Consider the following 18,176-nt stretch of genomic DNA (forward strand, 5'->3'; position numbering starts at 1 on the left):
CTCTTCTCATGAGGTGGCCAAAGTATTGGAGCCTCAGCTTCAGGATCTGTCCTTCCAGTGAGCACTCAGGGCTGATTTCCTTCAGAATGGAGAGGTTTGATCTTCTTGCAGTCCATGGGACTCTCAAGAGTCTCCTCCAGCACCATATTCAAAAGCATCAATTCTTTGGTGATCAGCCTTCTTTATGGTCCAGCTTTCACTTCCATACATCACTACTGGGAAAACCATAGCTTTTACTATACGGACCTTTGTTGGCAAGGTGATATCTCTACTTTTTAAGATGCTGTCTAGGTTTGTCATTGCTTTTCTCCCAAGAAGCAGGCGTCTTTTAATTTCGTGGCTGCTGTCACCATCTGCAGTGATCATGGAGCCCAATAAATTGTTGTAGAACCTACAATTCACTTGTGGGTTAAGACTTGCTTGTCATCTGATCTAGCTCACCTTTCTGTACCCTTTTATTATTTCATTTGTAATTCTCAGGATTGATTTCAAAGATTAAGATGAAACCCACAAAACGTGGCCGCTTGCTGCTCCATGTTTCTTTTGACTGAAGCTTTGCTCTTCTGCTTGGTCTGTTTTAAGGGTCATTGTTTTTGGCCCTGAATTTTCTTGGAAGTCGCTTAGAAACATTTTTTTTGCAGCGAGTGGCTTAAATACATCAAATTATAATGACAATAAGCATCAGAGATGTGCACCATTTCACCTGTGCCTTTTGAGAGCAAGCTGCAGCCCTGAGTGGCCACTGTGCCCAAATCTAGTTTGCGAAGCTCTGATGGATAGAGCTTGAATGTCCGACTCCAGGGGGTGGGGAACCTCAGGCCTGGGGTCCAGATGTGGCCTTCTGAAGCCTCTTAGGTTACTTTTGCCTGGCTGGCATGCGTCCTTGAACTGTGGCTCATGTCTGTGTGGATGGAGGACAGGGAAGGATATGTACAATACTGCTGGGCAGAGGTAAAATTTACAGGGTTGTCCTCGGATGCACTTTCACTCGGCTTGTGCATTAGGCCTGACATCTCAGGTGCATGAGGCAATAGCTTTGCCAAACAAGAATAACTCTTGATTGCAACTCATGGTTTCTCTGGAGTGAGACAAACCACAAGGCCAGGTCCGGATGTACTGTTAAGCCAAATCATGGCTTTCCCCAGGGAAGGACAGCAGTAGGAACAGGAAAGAAGTACAGCAGTCTTGATCCTCAGTCCAGGAACCTGCTTATTTGCTCATCTGATTAAGACCCTGGTTTGAATGCATGATGTGCAAAAGTTGGCCATTGCCATTCGGAGACAGGAAGTTTCTATGTATGGCTTGTGCTACAGAAATACTGAGTACTAGGGGTTGTCACCACTGCTTGCGTGGTTCATCAGTCCTGCCTGTTCCTACCCGCTTTGCCAATCCTTTGTGCAAATGTGGAGAATTTGATTGGGGGGAAATGAGAAACAGAGAGAAACCAAAACAGACTGATTCACCTGTACTTACTTCATGCCCCCCCTTGGAAACGCTTCGTGTCAGGAAAACAGTCCTGAATAAACAAACAAACAAAAGTTCCATGGCACAATTGGATCCACAGATTCCCCCACAAGACACACCTGCACATGTTGGCCCTCTTTCCTTCTTTGTCACACCTCCCTGTTTCCTTCTTTATCACATATTTCTCTCCACCTTAAAACGCCCTCCTCGAAACTGCCTTTTGTTTTCATATCTTCTCCCTGCCCAGTGATAGGGCTACTTACTCACTTTTTGCTGGAGAGTATATATATCTCACACCACCAACCTAACGCCTCTCAGCTGGTGCCTCTGCATAAAGATATCCTGCCAACAAAGCAAGGGAAACCAGGTAAGGGAGGGATGCTTTGCTAGGGATATTAGTTCGCCTTACATCCAGGACATGCTGGTTCTTGGGAAGGGGTGATTGCATAAGGCTTCAATGGCAAAGAGGAGATATTTGGGAAGGTCAGCATGAAGCTGTTCTGTGGCATGCCTGAATAGCTTGGCATTTCTGCTTACAGCAGATTCCAGGGAACATTCTAGGGTGCACATGCCATTTCTGTGGTTCGTTGCCAGGCGTAGAGTGATCCTGCCACAAGTGCATCCTAGAATGTACACAGCACATACCTAGAGCCCTGCATGGCCGGGGATGATCAGGAGTGGTAGGCAAGCTGTCTTTATGGGCACAGTGGAAAAACAACAGCACTGGCCCACTCACTCTAAATGCTGCTGGTCCACTGACTCCAAATGTGTTTTCTTCATACGCAATCAGTTGTTTTGTCAACTTTTTGAAAGGGGGAGGGGTAAGACATCATAGGGAACAGCCCCATCCTCTTCTTTCAGATCCTGAAAAATGTGCAAGGTGGTGAAACCACAGGGAGAGACTTGTGTTTGTGTATACCTCAAGGACACCGCTCCTTTTTACATTTAGCATGCCATGCCATATACCTGCAGTTTGCTCTGTTTGAAAGGAATATAGGAAGTTGCCTTAGACTCCTCCATCTAGCTCCAGCCAATATTCCATCTAGTTCACTCGCCTACTCGTGATCCCCAGGGACTGGTCTTGAGAAGACCTGCACAGAATCAGAGAATTTGTAGAGTTGGAAGGGACCACAAGGGTCATCTAGTACAACCCCCTACAATGCAGGAATATTTTGCCCAGTTTGGGGCTTGAATCAATGACCCTGAAATTAAGAGTCTCATGCTCTGCCAACTGAGCTATCCCAGGAACCTGTGGCTTCAGATACTGGAGGCAATGTAGCCTTCATGAATAGTAGCCATTGATGGTCATCAGTCATTGGTTTATCTATCCATTTTAAAGCTTTTCAAGTTGGTGGTCTCCCCTGGCACTCACAGGCTCCCTCCACACTGAAGTAATAATAATAGTAATAATAATAATAAATTTTATTGGTTTTCATAGACATATAACAAAATATAACTAGACAGCTAAGCATAATCATAACACCCCTGACCTAATCACCTGCAAATCAATCAATCAATCAATCAATCAATCAATCAATCAACTTAGTATTGTTTTTATGGGGGAGCACCAGGGCTAGGAGAACCAACCAGAACTTAGTTTCATCACCTCTCAGGTGGGTGCCATTGCCATTATAAGAGAACAAGGGATGTGTTCATGGTGAGTTCCAGCACCTCTTTTTCTAGAAAAAACAACACTGGGGAACACCAAAATCTTTTTGGTGCTTCAGGCCTCTAAAGGTCTTAATCTGGCCCTGATTCTGTCCTCACAACAGTGAACAACCTATAAAAAAGTACTCTCACACTCAGGATCCCCAGTGGCTGGTACTGAGAGATGTGTTGTCTCAGATCATGGGGATAACGTAGCCATCACGATGAGCAGCCATTGAAAGTCACCCTCCATTCATTTATCTAATCGTCCTTTAAAACAACTAAAGTTGGATGCCTTCTCTGGTGCTACAGGGCCCCCTCCCCAGTGAAATTATTATTATTTTATTATTTTGTAAGTATTTGCGTTGGTTTTAATAGCTGCACATCAAAATACAGCTAGCAAACTAAGCATAACCCTGCCACCCCCTTCCCTCTGCCCCCAACATCACCGGTGTTTCTAATATCTTTTATCAGGGTTGTATGGAAGCATCCATCCACTGGTCACAACATCCAGATATGTAGCGATGCAGCCGAAAACCTATTTCACAGATCCTTTCCCCTAGCATAGGAAATAAACTGCCAGCAGGTGGCATAATAGGCATTTGCTTTCTTTTGCTTTCCTTTCAGCACCATTACATTGCATGCTACATCACAGGTATAGCCAAACTGCACACATTTTTACATCATAGGTCTACTCTCTGACACATCTGGGCAACGAAGAGCGTTGTTGCAGCAAGCACAAATATCAGGAGATCTCTTGTCTATACAGACTTATCAGATCCTTCAAAAAGTGAAAGTAAATGCAACTGTGATGTAAAATTACTTTCCCCCATAAAATATTAGAGTTATTTTTTCTTTGCATGCATAAGGTCCCAGATCCAGCTGAGAAGGCCTTCTTTCTAAAACCTTCAAGAGCAGCTGCCAGTCCATGTAGTTGATCCTGAGCTAGATAGATGATCTGACGTGGTGTGAAAAAACCTGCCCATAGTAACCCAGGACTTAACCACTCCAGAATGAAAGCTGCAGGTGCGGCGAACCTTTGGCCCTCCAGATGTGCTGAAGTACAACTCATACCAGCCCCAGCAAGTATGACCAATGGCCACAGATGATGGGGAGTTAGCAACATCTGGAAGGCCAGAGATTCCCCACACCCACAACACTGAAACATTTTGGCGAAGGCTCCACTGATCTTTTAAAATGCAAAACATCTGATAAACATTAGGTGCTGTGATGCCCCAACATGGCAGAAGGTGTTTTGCAAAACATGGGGGATTTCAGGGGTGGAGTGCAAAGCATCATCATGGGCATGAGCTAAATATCTGGGGTGCACAGCTGTCCCTGCAGCCACCCTGTGGGTCTGAAAATTCTTTTGTTTGGACAACCTCCTCTTTCTTGTTGAAGTTTCTGAAATGCAGCAAACTGGTTTCCATGAAAGTGAGCTCTGTGTCAATTTATCAGCATGGCAGAGATGTAAATCCCAATAAAGGCTCAAATGCCAACATTGCAGTACCATTTGCCACCTCACTCCACTCACTTTCTCCCCTCCAACCTCACTTCTCTCCCTCAATTCAGATGACCAGCTTTGGCAAGCCTTGAATGTCTTCCTTCCTCCTTGGCCCGCTGCCCCATCCATTCCTGTCATCTCCGTTACATTGTTTTCAGCCAAAATGTTCCCCAAACCACCCTCTCCCAGAGAGATGTGTTTGCTATGAGGGTGTAACCCTCCTCTTGCTCTCAGGTGCTGTGTGTTCACACAAGGCACATTCTCCTTGCATACACACTCCTCACAGCACACGCCATGGGGTCCTGCCCCAAATTGTTTAACTAAGAGGGCAGGACAGCCCTTTGTCTACTGAACTTGCCCAGATATTCTTTTGGGTGGGAGCAAATGGGATTGCTACCTGAGCTATTGTCATGCAAACCGCAGAGAGCAGGTAATTTGGGACAGGCAAATCTGTCAATTTCAGTTTCAGTTTCTCATTTCCAACTTTTCTCTCCTGAAGAGTTATCAGCATTTGGGTGTGACTTTTGCCTGATACACACGTTTCTATGCAATTTTGTGTGACGTACACAATTCTGCAAAGCATTTTCCCATAATACAGGCAACTCCCAATGTACATATGGGTTGCATTCCAAGTCACTGTTTGTTTAAGTGAAATCATGTATATTTGAAACACCACTGAAAAAGCCTGCTCCCCCCCCCACCTCATTCCATCCCTTTTTGTGACACTTCTGGGTTCTGTGCAATGTGCACACTTATTGAACTTGTGTAAATGGGGATTTGTCTAAAATTCATTTTTGTATGTTATTTTCATGAATAGGTGCATTTTCACACACTCTTTACCCTAGTATATGCATTTATGTGCAAAATATTTGGCTGGAGAATTGCATCGCAAAATTCAGACAAGTGTGAATTTCAAAGGATGGTTGTGTTTTGGGTGGCTGATTGCTTTTCAAAGTGCAAATCAGGCAAGCTTGCCTGGAAATGCAGACTAAAGCAAATTTCTCCCCAATCCCTAGAGGTAACCCAAGGTAGGCTTGACTACTCTTACTCCAGGACTTAGGAAGCTACTTTTCCTCATGTCAGACCACTGACCCATCTAGCTCATTGCTGAACAGTATCCTGTCTCCTTACACACTTAGTATTCACCAGCTGGTTGCCCCATAGCCATGTTTAGGCAAGATTTTCACATTATTGCTGAGCCCACAAACCTCTCCCTCTCTCCACACACACACAGATCCACGCAGATCCACTTCTGGTTTTCTTCTTGTCCCACTTCATTTGAGAATGTTTGTTTAAGGAGCACAATGACGTTGTTGCTTTGCTTAACACTTTCCTCTTGAAGTTTATCGGATAAGGTGTGGCTGTGGAAGGCTGAAGTAGCCTCAAAATTCCCTTTAAAATTGCCTGAATCCTTGAAGCCTCATTGCTTGTCTGTAAACAATATAGAGATTGGTGGGCTTGGCATAATGCAAGTATTAATGTTACTAGGGCTCTTGCAATCCATGGGTAGCTGCTTTCACGCAGTGGGTGGGGGAACAGAAGACAGATGAGAGAGGGTGTTCCTCTAAGAGATGTCCAGCTCAACCAGCATACATGAAAAGAAGGCTTATTTGTTCAGGTGTTAAGGTTTCACAGGCATCCTCTGTTATGGGGATAACATTGGTCCGTTTCTTCGTCACATTGATGGGACTTTGCAACGGAAGCCTAGAGCAGCAGAATTGGGAATGCTCTAATCTGCACATCCCCAGCAGGTGTGGGGAAGGTTTGGCCCAGCAGATGTTGCTGAACTACAAATCTCATCAACGCTGAACACTGGCCATGCTTGCTGGGGCTGGTGGGAGTTGCAGTTCAGCAACATTTGCAGGACCAGAGGTCCCCCACCTGTGTAGTTGACCTTTAAAGTGGAGAGATCAAGGGGGTGGAAAACAAATTCTGCCCCAAATAGAGAGGGTTAATCTGCAGCTCTCCAGATATTGCTGGGCTCCAACTCCCAGCAGCTCCAACCATTGGCACTCCCTGCTACATGACACACTACAGCTCCATTTGCCTGGCTGTAGCTCCAAACTCTGTTTTGTTAGGTTGTCCTCGTGTTGTTTCCAGCTTGCTATTTTAATCACTCATCATTTTGGTCCTTCAGCCACAGAAATTGCCTCACTGGAACGTTTCCCCTCCATTCAAACCTCCTCAGTTCCCAGAACCATGAAGCTCTTTCTTCTCTACCTTTTTGCTGCCCTGATAGCTTCAGGTGAGTTGAGTTGTATAACTAGGGGTATAACTAGCCTCTGTCAGAGCAGGCAACTCAGAGTCCTCTCACCCCAGCTCTCCCCCAGATGAAATTAGGAATGAAAGCAGGATTCTACTCTAATCAATATGGTGGGGTAGGAGAGCTGGAAAAAACACACACCTGGCAACCAATGTGCCTCTTTGGTTTCAGATAGTACATGGGGAGACGAGTCCAAAAGGCTGGGACACAAATTTTCATGGCTATGGTGGCCCATTTACCAGGAGTAATGTATTTATTATTAACTCTGGAAGTAGAAGAAGAAGAAGAAGAGTTTGGATTTGATATCCCGCCTTTCACTCCCCTTCAGGAGTCTCAAAGCGGCTAACAATCTCCTTTCCCTTCCTCCCCCACAACAAACACTCTGTGAGGTGAGTGAGGCTGAGAGACTTCAGAGAAGTGTGACTGGCCCAAGGTCACCCAGCAGCTGCATGTGGAGGAGCGGAGACGCGAACCCGGTTCCCCAGATTAGGAGACTACCGCTCTTAACCACTACACCACACTGGCTCAATATGCTCGATTCTGATGAAACTAAGCCTCATAGAGCAAAATATACATTAGGAGGCTTCGTTTGGTCAGAATCGAGTAAACACTTCCAGAGTTAACACTAAATACATCACATCTAGTAAATGAGCCACCATAGTTGCTAGGGGGCTGTGAAAAGGTGTGCCCCGGTCTTTTTAGACTCATCTACCCATGCACTATCTAATACCAAAGGGGTGCACTGGTTGCCAGATGTGAAGAATATTGGCTTTATTTACAGCTCTCCTACACCACTAATCATCACCTTGCCAACAAAGGTCCGTATAGTTAAAGCTATGGTTTCCCCAGTAGTGATGTATGGAAGTGAGAGCTGGACCATAAAGAAGGCTGATCGCTGAAGAATTTATGCTTTTGAATTATGGTGTTGGAGGAGACTCTTGAGAGTCCCATGGACTGCAAGAAGATCAAACCTCTCCATTCTGAAGGAAATCAGCCCTGAGTGCTCACTGGAAGGACAGATTGTGAAGCTGAGGCTCCAATACTTTGGCCACCTCATGAGAAGAGAAGACTCCCTGGAAAAGACCCTGATGTTGGGAAAGATTGAGGGCACAAGGAGAAGGGGACAACAGAGGACGAGATGGTTGGACAGTGTTCTCGAAGCTACCAGCATGATTTTGACCAAACTGCAGGAGCCAGTGGTAGACAGATGTGCCTGGCGTGCTCTGGTCCATGTGGTCACAATGAGTCGGACACGACTAAATGACTAAACAACAACAACCCCACTAATAGACTGGCATACCTCACAGAGCTGTTGTGAGAATAAAAGCAACTGGAGAGGGTGAACCCACGTACACCAAGGGTGATAATCCTGTAGTGCTGTGGAGCTGCAGGTCATGGCTTCTCCCAAAGGATTGTGGGAGCTGTAGTTCATGAAGGTTACTGAGAGGTTTTAGAAGGCCCCTATTTCCCTCATAGAGTTCCAATTCCCAGAGCTAGATGGCTGCTATTCATACAGTAGTTTAACAATCAATCCCAGGGGAACAAGGGCCTGCTAACAACTCTCAGCACCCTTGTTGTTGTTGTTTAGTCATTTAGTCATGTCTGACTCTTTCTGACCCCATGGACCAGAGCATGCCAGGCACTCCTGTCTTCCACTGCCTCCTGCAGTTTGGTCAAACTCATGCTAGTAGCTTCAAGAACACTGTCCAACCATCTCGTCCTCTGTCATACCCTACTCCTTGCGCCCTCAATCTTTCAGCACCCTTAACAAACCGCAACTCCCAGAATTCTTTGGGGGAAGCCATGACTGTTTAAAGTGGCATCACAATGTTTTAAATGTGTGGAGCAATTGTGGCCTAGGTTATGCTGGTGTGAAACAGCAGTTTCTCCAGCACATCACCCTGAATTCCTTGGAGGAAAGGTCGAGTTCAGAAAGTAAAACATAAACAAAAGAAATAACAGATCAGGTTGTTGCTACCGTCATAATTGCAGCAGTTGTTGTCATTTACTGTTATTGATATTATTATTTCCCCCTCAGCAAAATCCCTGAGTTGCGAATGTACAAACTGCACAAGTGGAACAACTTGCACAGCCGACAGAGAAGGAGCGTGCATCGCTGTGATAGGGAACATTAAAACTGGTAGGTGAATTCACCTCTGAGGGCATTTCCAGATAACACTAACAGCAAGCTTGCTGGAAACATAGGTTTTAAAAAATGTGGTGGTGGTGGTGGGGAGAATACAGCCAAGATTTTCATGATATTGAATCACATGTCCAATACCAAGCTCTACACTTGAACAGTGCAAACTTGACAGTGTATTACAGATTATAACAGGATATCAGGAACTGGCTGGATGAGGAATAGTGGTGGGAACCGCCCACTCAAGAGCCTTCCAGCGAGTGCACAGAAGATGCCAACTTAAGATTCTGGATCCTTGTGGTGGGAAACAGAAAAGCAGTTTGCAGAAGGGTCGTGCTGGGAGAAGGGTGTCTGAGTGACCTAGAGGGGTCACGAGAAGGAGGGATAGAGGCTGAGCATCACAGACTCAGATAGAGAGGAGTCAAAGATTGGCTAATTGCCTTCCGTGCCTGCTGTGTGTGTGCCTGCCCTGTGGTTGACCTGGGTCCTTGACAGCTCCTTGACACAGGAGCACTACCGCCCTTATACTAAGAATCACTGCTGACCAGAAGTATAAATACATCGGTGCTTGACCATGGGGCTTCTTCTTCTTCTTTTTTGTTAGAGCGTTTATTAATTTTTCCAATAAAAACATCAATTAACATTCAGATCATAATCCAATAAAAAATAAAAAATCCAATTGTCTTCCAAATTTGATTCTTATTTTACGGCTTCCCATGGCCTAAACTTCAAAGCAAGTCCAAATTCTTAGTCCTGCCTCTCACGATCTTTCCATATTTCCATATCCGACTTTATCTCTCCAAACTTCTTTGCCTCTGGCTCTGCAATCTTCAACACGTCAAAAAAACACAAATAATCTTTCCACCTCCGAGTGCAGACTTGTTTATATTATGTTCCCTTCCACTGCTCCCCCCCCCTCACGCCGCTTCAGCTGACACCATCCAGTCCAGGCTTTTGTCCAGTTCTTTGAATTTGATATCTTGGCAGCTCCCAAATCATTAATCTTTCCTGTCCGGCTGTTATCAAGTGTTGAATTGTTCTTAAGCAAAGCAGTCTGTTCATTTTGTTGTATATGTATATATCAATCATTTGGTGATCGATCAGCCTTCCTAGAAACCACTCAACCCCCCCTCCGGGCCCTAGAGGGGGCCCCCACTAGACATCCATTTAGCCTTTTCTCTTGCTCAAAATGAAAAAAAAAATCATTCAGAAATAGCTGCATTGTATGTTGTCCAAAATGTTATCTCAAATCATTGTTGTCAGCCGGCAATTAATTCCTGTTTATCTTAATTGGAGACAAATTCTGAATTTTCTAAAACTGCGTAGTAAGTAAGCGCCATCTTATCCTTTGTTCTTCTTTCAAGTCTTAAAAAGAGCTGCGCGTGAAATCCAATTATAAATAAAAGTCCATCTGCACTCATATTTTTTAAAAAAGCAATTTAAGTTCCTAATGACTGTTGGCAGGAAAAAACAATTGTTGATCTTAAAGAGGAAAAAGAAAGCATACCAATATCATCCACGTTCCACACAGCGTGATGAAGATCTCTTTGAAGTCCAAGTTCATACGCCAGAGACTGTATTTTCTGCAGGTTTTTTCCTTCAGCTTTTCCAAATCAGACCGCGTCTGTTTGTTTTCCAAATATATATACTATCCCAAACAGATGTGACCGGCTAGATGGGAGTGGCATCGGAGAGTGCCAACCATTGTGGTGCTCATTGACCCAGTGTCCTGCCGGGTGCATCTTAATGCACGCTGGCAATCTCGGACAAACCGTGGGTCTTTGAGACAGTCCTCCCCTGCCCTGGGGAGGCTGCCAGGGCTAATTACTCCCATATCAGCCCTGAATTATCGGCATGGTCAGGGTCCGGTCTCATGGGAGTCAACCATTTCCCACCGCCGGAAACAGGAAGCCTGACCATGGGGCTTCTTGAAAGTATGCTTTAATGCAGAGGTGGGGAAACCTCAGGTCCAGGGCTCCAGTGCAGCCCTCCAGCCTTTTTTACCCACCCCTTGGGGCTCTCACTAGGCTCAGCTGCCCTTTCCCAGGTCCCCCTCTTTCCATAGGCCCCACTCTTCACTGGCTGTGCTCCAATTTTGAGCAGTGGCTGAGCTTCATGCTCTGGCACCGGGGGGTGGAGAGCAGGTGGGGGCAGGGGTGGAGCGTGTCCTGGGGGCGGGGTGTGCCACCTGCGGGGGTGTGGCACCCAGCACGGTCGGGGGGGCAGCTGTGATGGCACCCTGCTGGGATTGCACTGCCGGGGGCGGTGCACTCCCCTTGCACTCCCCTTCCTCCGCCAGTGTCTTTGAGCGCTTTTGCCCACTTGGAAGTGTCCTTGGCCAGCGATAATACCTCTTTGCTTGCCTGGAGGCAGTGAGGTCTGTGTAGAAACCCTTGACTTTTGCAAGACTGGAATGCAGTTGAGCGTACAAAGGGAAGAATGCTGTAGCTTCACCCACTTTTGCCCCTGCCCCACTGGCCACTGGAAACCAGCCCATAATGCAATGCGGCTCTCAGGCTGAAAAATGTTTTCCTTCTCTGCTTTAATGGAAAGGTGATATTGCTTAGCCATTGGTTTTAACACATGTTGTTGTTATTCTGATGTCTCTAACTCGTTTCTGATTTCTAATTTTTTGAAGCTGAAGACTCCAGTGCAATACCAGGTATATTCAGTAGCTGTTGGAGCAGCCAGACCCCTTTGGCGTGCAAAGAGGAGGAGATGTTCTTCACAGCAGGGAAACAATTTTCCTGGAACACTAAAACCATATGCTGCCACAAGGACAACTGCAATGCTGTCACCCCTGAAGGTATGTGGGGTCCAGGACTCATTAAGGCTAAGGAGGACTCTCAGAAATGGATAGGTGTATTTTCATGCAAAATACCCTGGGAATTTTTATTGAAAGGCATTATGAAAATTATTAACAATGTATATAAAAAGTCAGGAAAATGAAGGGTATAGCACAATAGCTTTTTTGTCTTGTTGATTGTGAATAGAGCTATTGCCCTGGCTTTGCACAAGCTGCCAAAAGGGCTTAGGGTTCTTTACTGGTTGGAAGCCTCTCTCCAAACTTTGCAATGTTCAGGTAGCATGGGAGGCAGAATACAGTGGTACCTCGGGTTACAGACCCTTCAGGTTACAGATGCTTCAGGTTACAGACTCTGCTAACCCAGAAATAGTACCTCGGGTTAAGAACTTTGCTTCAGGATGAGAACAGAAATTGCACAGCTGCGGCACAGCAGCAGCAGGAAGCCCCATTAGCTAAAGTGGTACCTCAGGTTAAGAACAGATTAAGGTTAAGAACGGACCTCCGGAATGAATTAAGTTCTTAACCCGAGGTACCCCTGTATGTTTGAAGCTGGTCCAAAATTGGGGAGTCTATCTGGAGACATGTCTGTGATGTGCCCAGTTGAAGGCTACAACTTGCACTTTGGAGATCTGAAGCAAATCAGCTTGCCAACTGCTGAGCTGGCCACTGCAGATGTTCTTTCTGTTGACTTACTCATTTCATCACTCCTGCAGCGCTAAAGGAAGACACCACTCCCAGTGAACTGATGTGCCCAACATGCTTTGTTTTCGGCTCTGAGTCCTGCAATGCCACCACGATGAAATGTGCCAAATCCCAGGACCATTGCCTTACCATTACTGGGGTTATCACAACAGGTAAAGCAGAATGTAGAATCATAGAATCATTGAGTTAGAAGGGACCGCAAGGGATATCTTGTCCAACCCCCTGCAATGCAGGAATCTCAGCTAAAGCATCCATGAGAGTTGGCCAGTATGATGACTGCAGATTATTACTATTCATTTCATTTTAATCCAGCTCTTCTTCCAAGGAGTTCAGCCTCTCCCTTGCTCTCTCATAAACCTTATGAGGTAGGTTAGGCTAAGGGATAATAACTGGCCCAAATCCAGTTATTTCAGCCCAGAATCAAAGTGGATACTCTAACCACTGCACTGAACTGGCTCTACACGGGTGAGTCTGGGTTTATTTCCCCTAAAATAATGCATTTTGATTGTTATTTTGATTGTTATTTTCATTTGTTATGCACACTTTCCCCTAAGATAAGGAGTTTAAATATATATATTAAGAACTGCATTGCAAAATTCAGAGAAGTGAAAATTTCAAAGAACAGCTGTGGTTCACAAAAGAGACCCAAATAACTGGCTTGGCAAGAACTCACTGTTAGCCTGGCTCAAAATGGTCACTTTTTTTGAGGTGCTGCTTATATCTGTTTGCAGCATGCCCCAGATCCCCACTGAAAAGACCTCAAGGTAGCATAGAACTTGGCATGCAGGTATATAGGGTGACACATTAAGGTAGACGACAAAGGTTTTGTGAAGCTAGATTAAAAGTTGACCAAAAGGATTAAAAAGGTTGTTCTTAGGGAAAAGGTTTAAAAATACGAATGGTTACAAGCATGCAAAGCAAACCCCTAAAATGTAGTAAAAGTACAGAAAGAATTGGAGGATGTTTGCAGCTTTCCCTCTAGACACAGTTCCTATAGTGAAAGAATGGTTGGTTTCTTGCACCCACCAGCCCTTGGCATTATGACACCTGCCTTGACCTCTTTCTTTCACCTGGTTCCCCAACATGCCCTCTGGCTATGTGATGCCCTTGGTTCCCAGTTGACAAAACGCAAGGAAGCATAAGCTCCTTAGTCCCAACTGCCGGTATTGCCTATGTGAAATCCCACCCCGCACCTTCCTCAAAGATTTTACCATCTTCTAATTTGATTCCTGGACAGGTGAGGTTTAACAGGTTAACCTCATAATCCCCAAATCAACCCAGATGCAAGGCTTTTCTTCATCAGAATGGTCCATTTCCTTTACAGCAGGGATGATAGAATTTCTTTCTCCTATTGTCCTTTTGCAGGTACTACAATTGAGCCCTTTTTTGGAGAAGGGTGTGCTACCCCTACAGCAAGCAACCTTGTCAGCGGCACGAAGCTGACCTTTGGAGAGGTCACTTACATGATTACCAGCAGCCACATAGAGAAAGCTAAAGATGGGGCCAGCCAGGACATCCCCACATCCTCCTCTAAACCCTCCACCACCTTGTCTTCCTCCAACTCTTCCACCACCCCAACCTCCTCTAAAACACCCACCACCTTGTCTTCCTCCAACTCTTCCACCACCCCAACCTCCTCTAAAACCTCCACCACCTTGCCTTCCTCCAACTCTTCCACCACCCCAACCTCCTCTAAAACACCCACCACCTTGTCTTCCTCCAACTCTTCCACCACCCCAACCTCCTCTAAAATACCCACCACCTTGTCTTCCTCCAACTCTTCCACCATCCCAACCTCCTCTAAAACACCCACCACCCTGTCTTCCTCCAACTCTTCCACCACCCCAACCTCCTCTAAAATACCCACCACCTTGTCATCCTCCAGCTCTTCCATCACCTCATCCTCCTCTAAAACCTCTACCAACCGATCCTCCGACAAGTCCCTGAGCAAGTCTACTAAACCTGCAACCACCTCCACCTCTGCCACCTCTACTAGTTCTGTTTTCACCATCCTACTGCCAAGTCTCCTTGGGCTCCTGCTGGACAAATTTCTTTACTGATCTCATTTGGCCCAGGACACCTTCCCTACCCAAGTTAAGAAGAGCATCTTCAACACGATACAAGAACAGAGGGCACCAATCCCAGAAGTTTAATGTACATTTCCCCCCAATATACCTTTTTGTAATTTTTTGGTGGGTGAACTGCATCACAAAGTGAGGAAAAATGTGAATTTAAAAGGACAGGTGCATTTTGATTCACGTATTGGTGGATTTGATGGGTTCTCATTAAAATGAGAACCAAAGCAATTTTTTTTTTGCCTTCATCCCCTGGTGGAATTTGCACCAAACCCAATGAGACTTACTTCAGAATTGATGTGCATAGGCTTGCACTCTTAGTCTCCTTACAATCACCTCTGAACGCGGAACTATTATTATTTTCCCCAGGGATTGTGAAAGAAACAACCCAAAATTTGTAGTTCATTTTATTTTGGGGTGTGTATGTTTAATTAATTAATTCAATTGTGTTGTTGTTTTTCTTTAAGTCTTTATTTGTCAATGTCATTAAATTATACATTCTTGATTAAATAAAAATAAACATTTTTAAAACCACAAAATACCTCTGAATGTGGAGCAACAACTGGAGAGTGTGTGACCGTTTTTGGTCAAATGCAAATATAAATTCTATAAGATGGACTCGCAAACACAAAGAGGGAAGTATTCCTCATCCTTTAATAATTGCATTTCTCTCTTTAACACGACTATTAAAGATACATGGGCCTTGCCCCCCCCCCACATGCTGACGTGGCTCTTTTCATCAATAAGCAAATATCCCTTCGGTAAACAACATCCTTTGCCTGGTCCAGCTTTCTCGAGTTCTGCACAAGTCCAAAGTCCGAGGGGAAAGGAGACGGGTCTGCAGTGGAAAATGTTTACATTTCCAAGAGAACACAGAGCTGATTTGCATCCTCCCCAGGAGACCTGCTCAACAATCATTAATATCCGCAGACACAGAGAACTGGTAGTGCAGGATCTCAGTTTGGCTTTCAAGGGCTTCCCAAACGTAGAGCCTGTGGCCCTCTAGATGTCACAGAATCACAGATTTGCAGAGTTGGAAGGGACCATGGGGCTCACCTAGTCCAATCCCTGCAGTACAGGAACTGCAGCTCCCATCATTTCTGATGGGAGAAGGAGTCCAGCAGCATTTTGAGGACCACAGGCTCCAAATCCCTGCTCTTAAAGATACAAATTTATACATGTGAAGAATGCTATGGAATACTAAGTATATTAAAATATGCCTAACAGAACCAAGCTTTGTAACCCCCTTTCTTTTTGCTTCTTGGATTTTATTTTATACATTGCTTTGAGGCACATGTGGATGGCAATAAATAAAAAAATAAATAACCATGTTAAAAGCAAACGCTTGTTAATGAAATAAACCCCTGATTTTTGACTCTCTCTCTCTCTCTCTCTCTGTGTGTGTGTGTGTATCTTCCTATATGCATAAAATGTAAGGCTGTCTTCATGCAGCTCGTGTTGGAGATTTTGTAGTGCCACATCACAATCCTGGAATTACATGAAGTCAAGGTGGGGCATGGGAGCAAAGGAGAAAGCAGACTGCTTTTTGGGTGGTCTTTGGCTGAGGGTCTGGGCAATTTCTAAAGTCTTTAAAAGCTCTTACACACCTTTGCCCTGGGTCCTCACTTCCTTGCAAAGGTGTGGGGGTGGGGGTGGGGGACTCGGTTGCAACAGGAAAATAAAGATCTTCCTTGCTTTCCTTCTACTGGTTCCTGTTTCCAATTTAGAAGATATACTTTATAAACAAGCAAACACCCATATATGTATAAAATTCAGCAACTGAACTTAACCTTCGCTAATTGAACAAGATAAGCTTTTAAGATTGCCTCTGCTAAAACAGCCCTTTAGGACTGCAGCCAACCAGAATGACAATAGAGTTTTGCTAAGTTTCTATTTCCCGTAACAACTTAAGTTTCACTTTCCTGGCAAGGACTGCCTCTAGCCTCCTAGACCACTGTCTCCAGCTGAAAACAAAATGGTTGAACAGTTTCATTCATTCACCAGAGGATTAGAAAAAGTCATAGAGAATATGTCTATCAATACCCACCAGCCATAGTGGCTATTTGTCTGTTTGTTGGACATGCCTCTGAATACCTGAGGAAGAATAGCAAGGGAGAAATACTTACAGCATTTATAGTCCACCATTCATCTAAAAAGCATGGCTTACAAAACTAGCTCCTTAATGTTCTGATTGTGGGCTTTCCCTTGCTTCCTGTAGGAAACAGGAAGTAGGACTAGACAGGCTTGTGGCATGATCCAGGAGGACTCTCCTTATTAGTTATTAAGTTTCTACCCCACTCTTCCTTCCCAAAGAGCCCAGGGAGGCAAACACCGACATGCCAAAACAGTACAGTGGAACCTCAGTTTTCAAGTGTCTGGGAAGCTGAATGATTTGGAACCTGAACATTTTTGAATGTGCCTCAGAAGTCGAATGGCTTCCAAGGTGTGTTTCTCCATTTTATCAATGGAGTTTGCTGACCGCCCATTGATCCTCGGTTCTTGAACGTTTCGGAAGTCGAACGGTCTTCCGGAACAGATTAAGTTTGAAAACCAAAATTTCACTGTACAATATAAATATATCTGAAACACTAAGGCCCGACCAGTGCTATACAGTTAAGCTACTATGGTTAAAAACACGTTAAAGCATTAAACATTAAAAACTTCCCTAAACAGAACTGCAAGTCAGATAGTTGTTTATTTCCTTGACATCTGATGGGAGGGCGTTTCACAGGGCGGGCACCACCACTGAGAAGGCCCTCTGCCTAGTTCCCTGTAACCTCACTTCTCGAAGGGAGAGAATCGCCAGAAGGCCCTCGGAGCTCAATTCTCCTTGGTAATGGCTATTACAGTGGCACCTCAGGTTAAAAACTTAATTCGTTCTGGAAGTCCATTCTTAACCTGAAACTTTTCTTAACCCGAAGTACCACTTTAGCTAATGGGGCCTCCCACTGCCGCTGCACCGCCGCTGCCACGTGATTTCTGTTTTCATCCTGAAACAAAGTTCTTAACCCGAGGTACTATTTCTGGGTTAGCGGAGTCTGTAACCTGAAGCGTCTGTAACCCGAGGTATCAGTGTAGTAACAATGGGTAAATGGAACCTCCATGTTCAGAGGCATAATAATAATAATAATAATAATAATAATAATAATAATAATAATAATAATACCCCACCCATCTGGCTGGGTTCCCCAGCCACTCTGGGTGGCTTACATCACACACACAAAATGTAAAACATTAGACATTAAAAACTTCCTGATACAAGGCTGTCTTCAGATGTCTTCTAAAAGTCAGATAGTTGTTTATTTCCTTGACATCTGATGGGAGGGTGTTCCACAGGGCGGGTGCCACTACCGAGAAGACCCTCTGCATGGTTTAAACAGTCATTTTAAACAATCATGGCTTCCTACCACAAGAGTCCTAGAAACTGTAGCTTGTTAAAGGTGATGAGAGTTTTTAGAAGATCCTTAGACCCCTCACAGTTGGAAGTCTGCTAGGGTCAGGAAGGATGAGACTAATTCCTTCAGCTTATTCTCCCCCCCCCCTTTTTTTAAAAAATGAGCTTGCAGGCATGGCTT

General features: G+C 44.8%; 1 protein-coding gene across 1 annotated transcript; it reads left to right on the forward strand.

Annotated features, from left to right (window-relative positions):
- Nucleotides 1-1,781: 1,781 nt before the first annotated feature.
- On the forward strand, nucleotides 1,782-15,160 carry LOC310712468 (uncharacterized protein). Its single transcript, XM_083515557.1, has 6 exons — nucleotides 1,782-1,831; nucleotides 6,753-6,860; nucleotides 8,917-9,018; nucleotides 11,657-11,824; nucleotides 12,538-12,678; nucleotides 13,892-15,160. Exons 2-6 carry the CDS (start codon nucleotides 6,815-6,817, stop codon nucleotides 14,584-14,586), a joined length of 1,152 nt encoding a protein of 383 aa, XP_083371683.1. The 5' UTR covers nucleotides 1,782-1,831; nucleotides 6,753-6,814; the 3' UTR covers nucleotides 14,587-15,160.
- The last annotated feature ends 3,016 nt before the right edge of the window (nucleotides 15,161-18,176 follow it).

Source organism: Podarcis liolepis, assembly GCF_965112155.1.
Source record: "Podarcis liolepis genome assembly, chromosome: 7".
In the NCBI taxonomy this organism is placed as follows: Eukaryota; Metazoa; Chordata; class Lepidosauria; order Squamata; family Lacertidae; genus Podarcis; species Podarcis liolepis.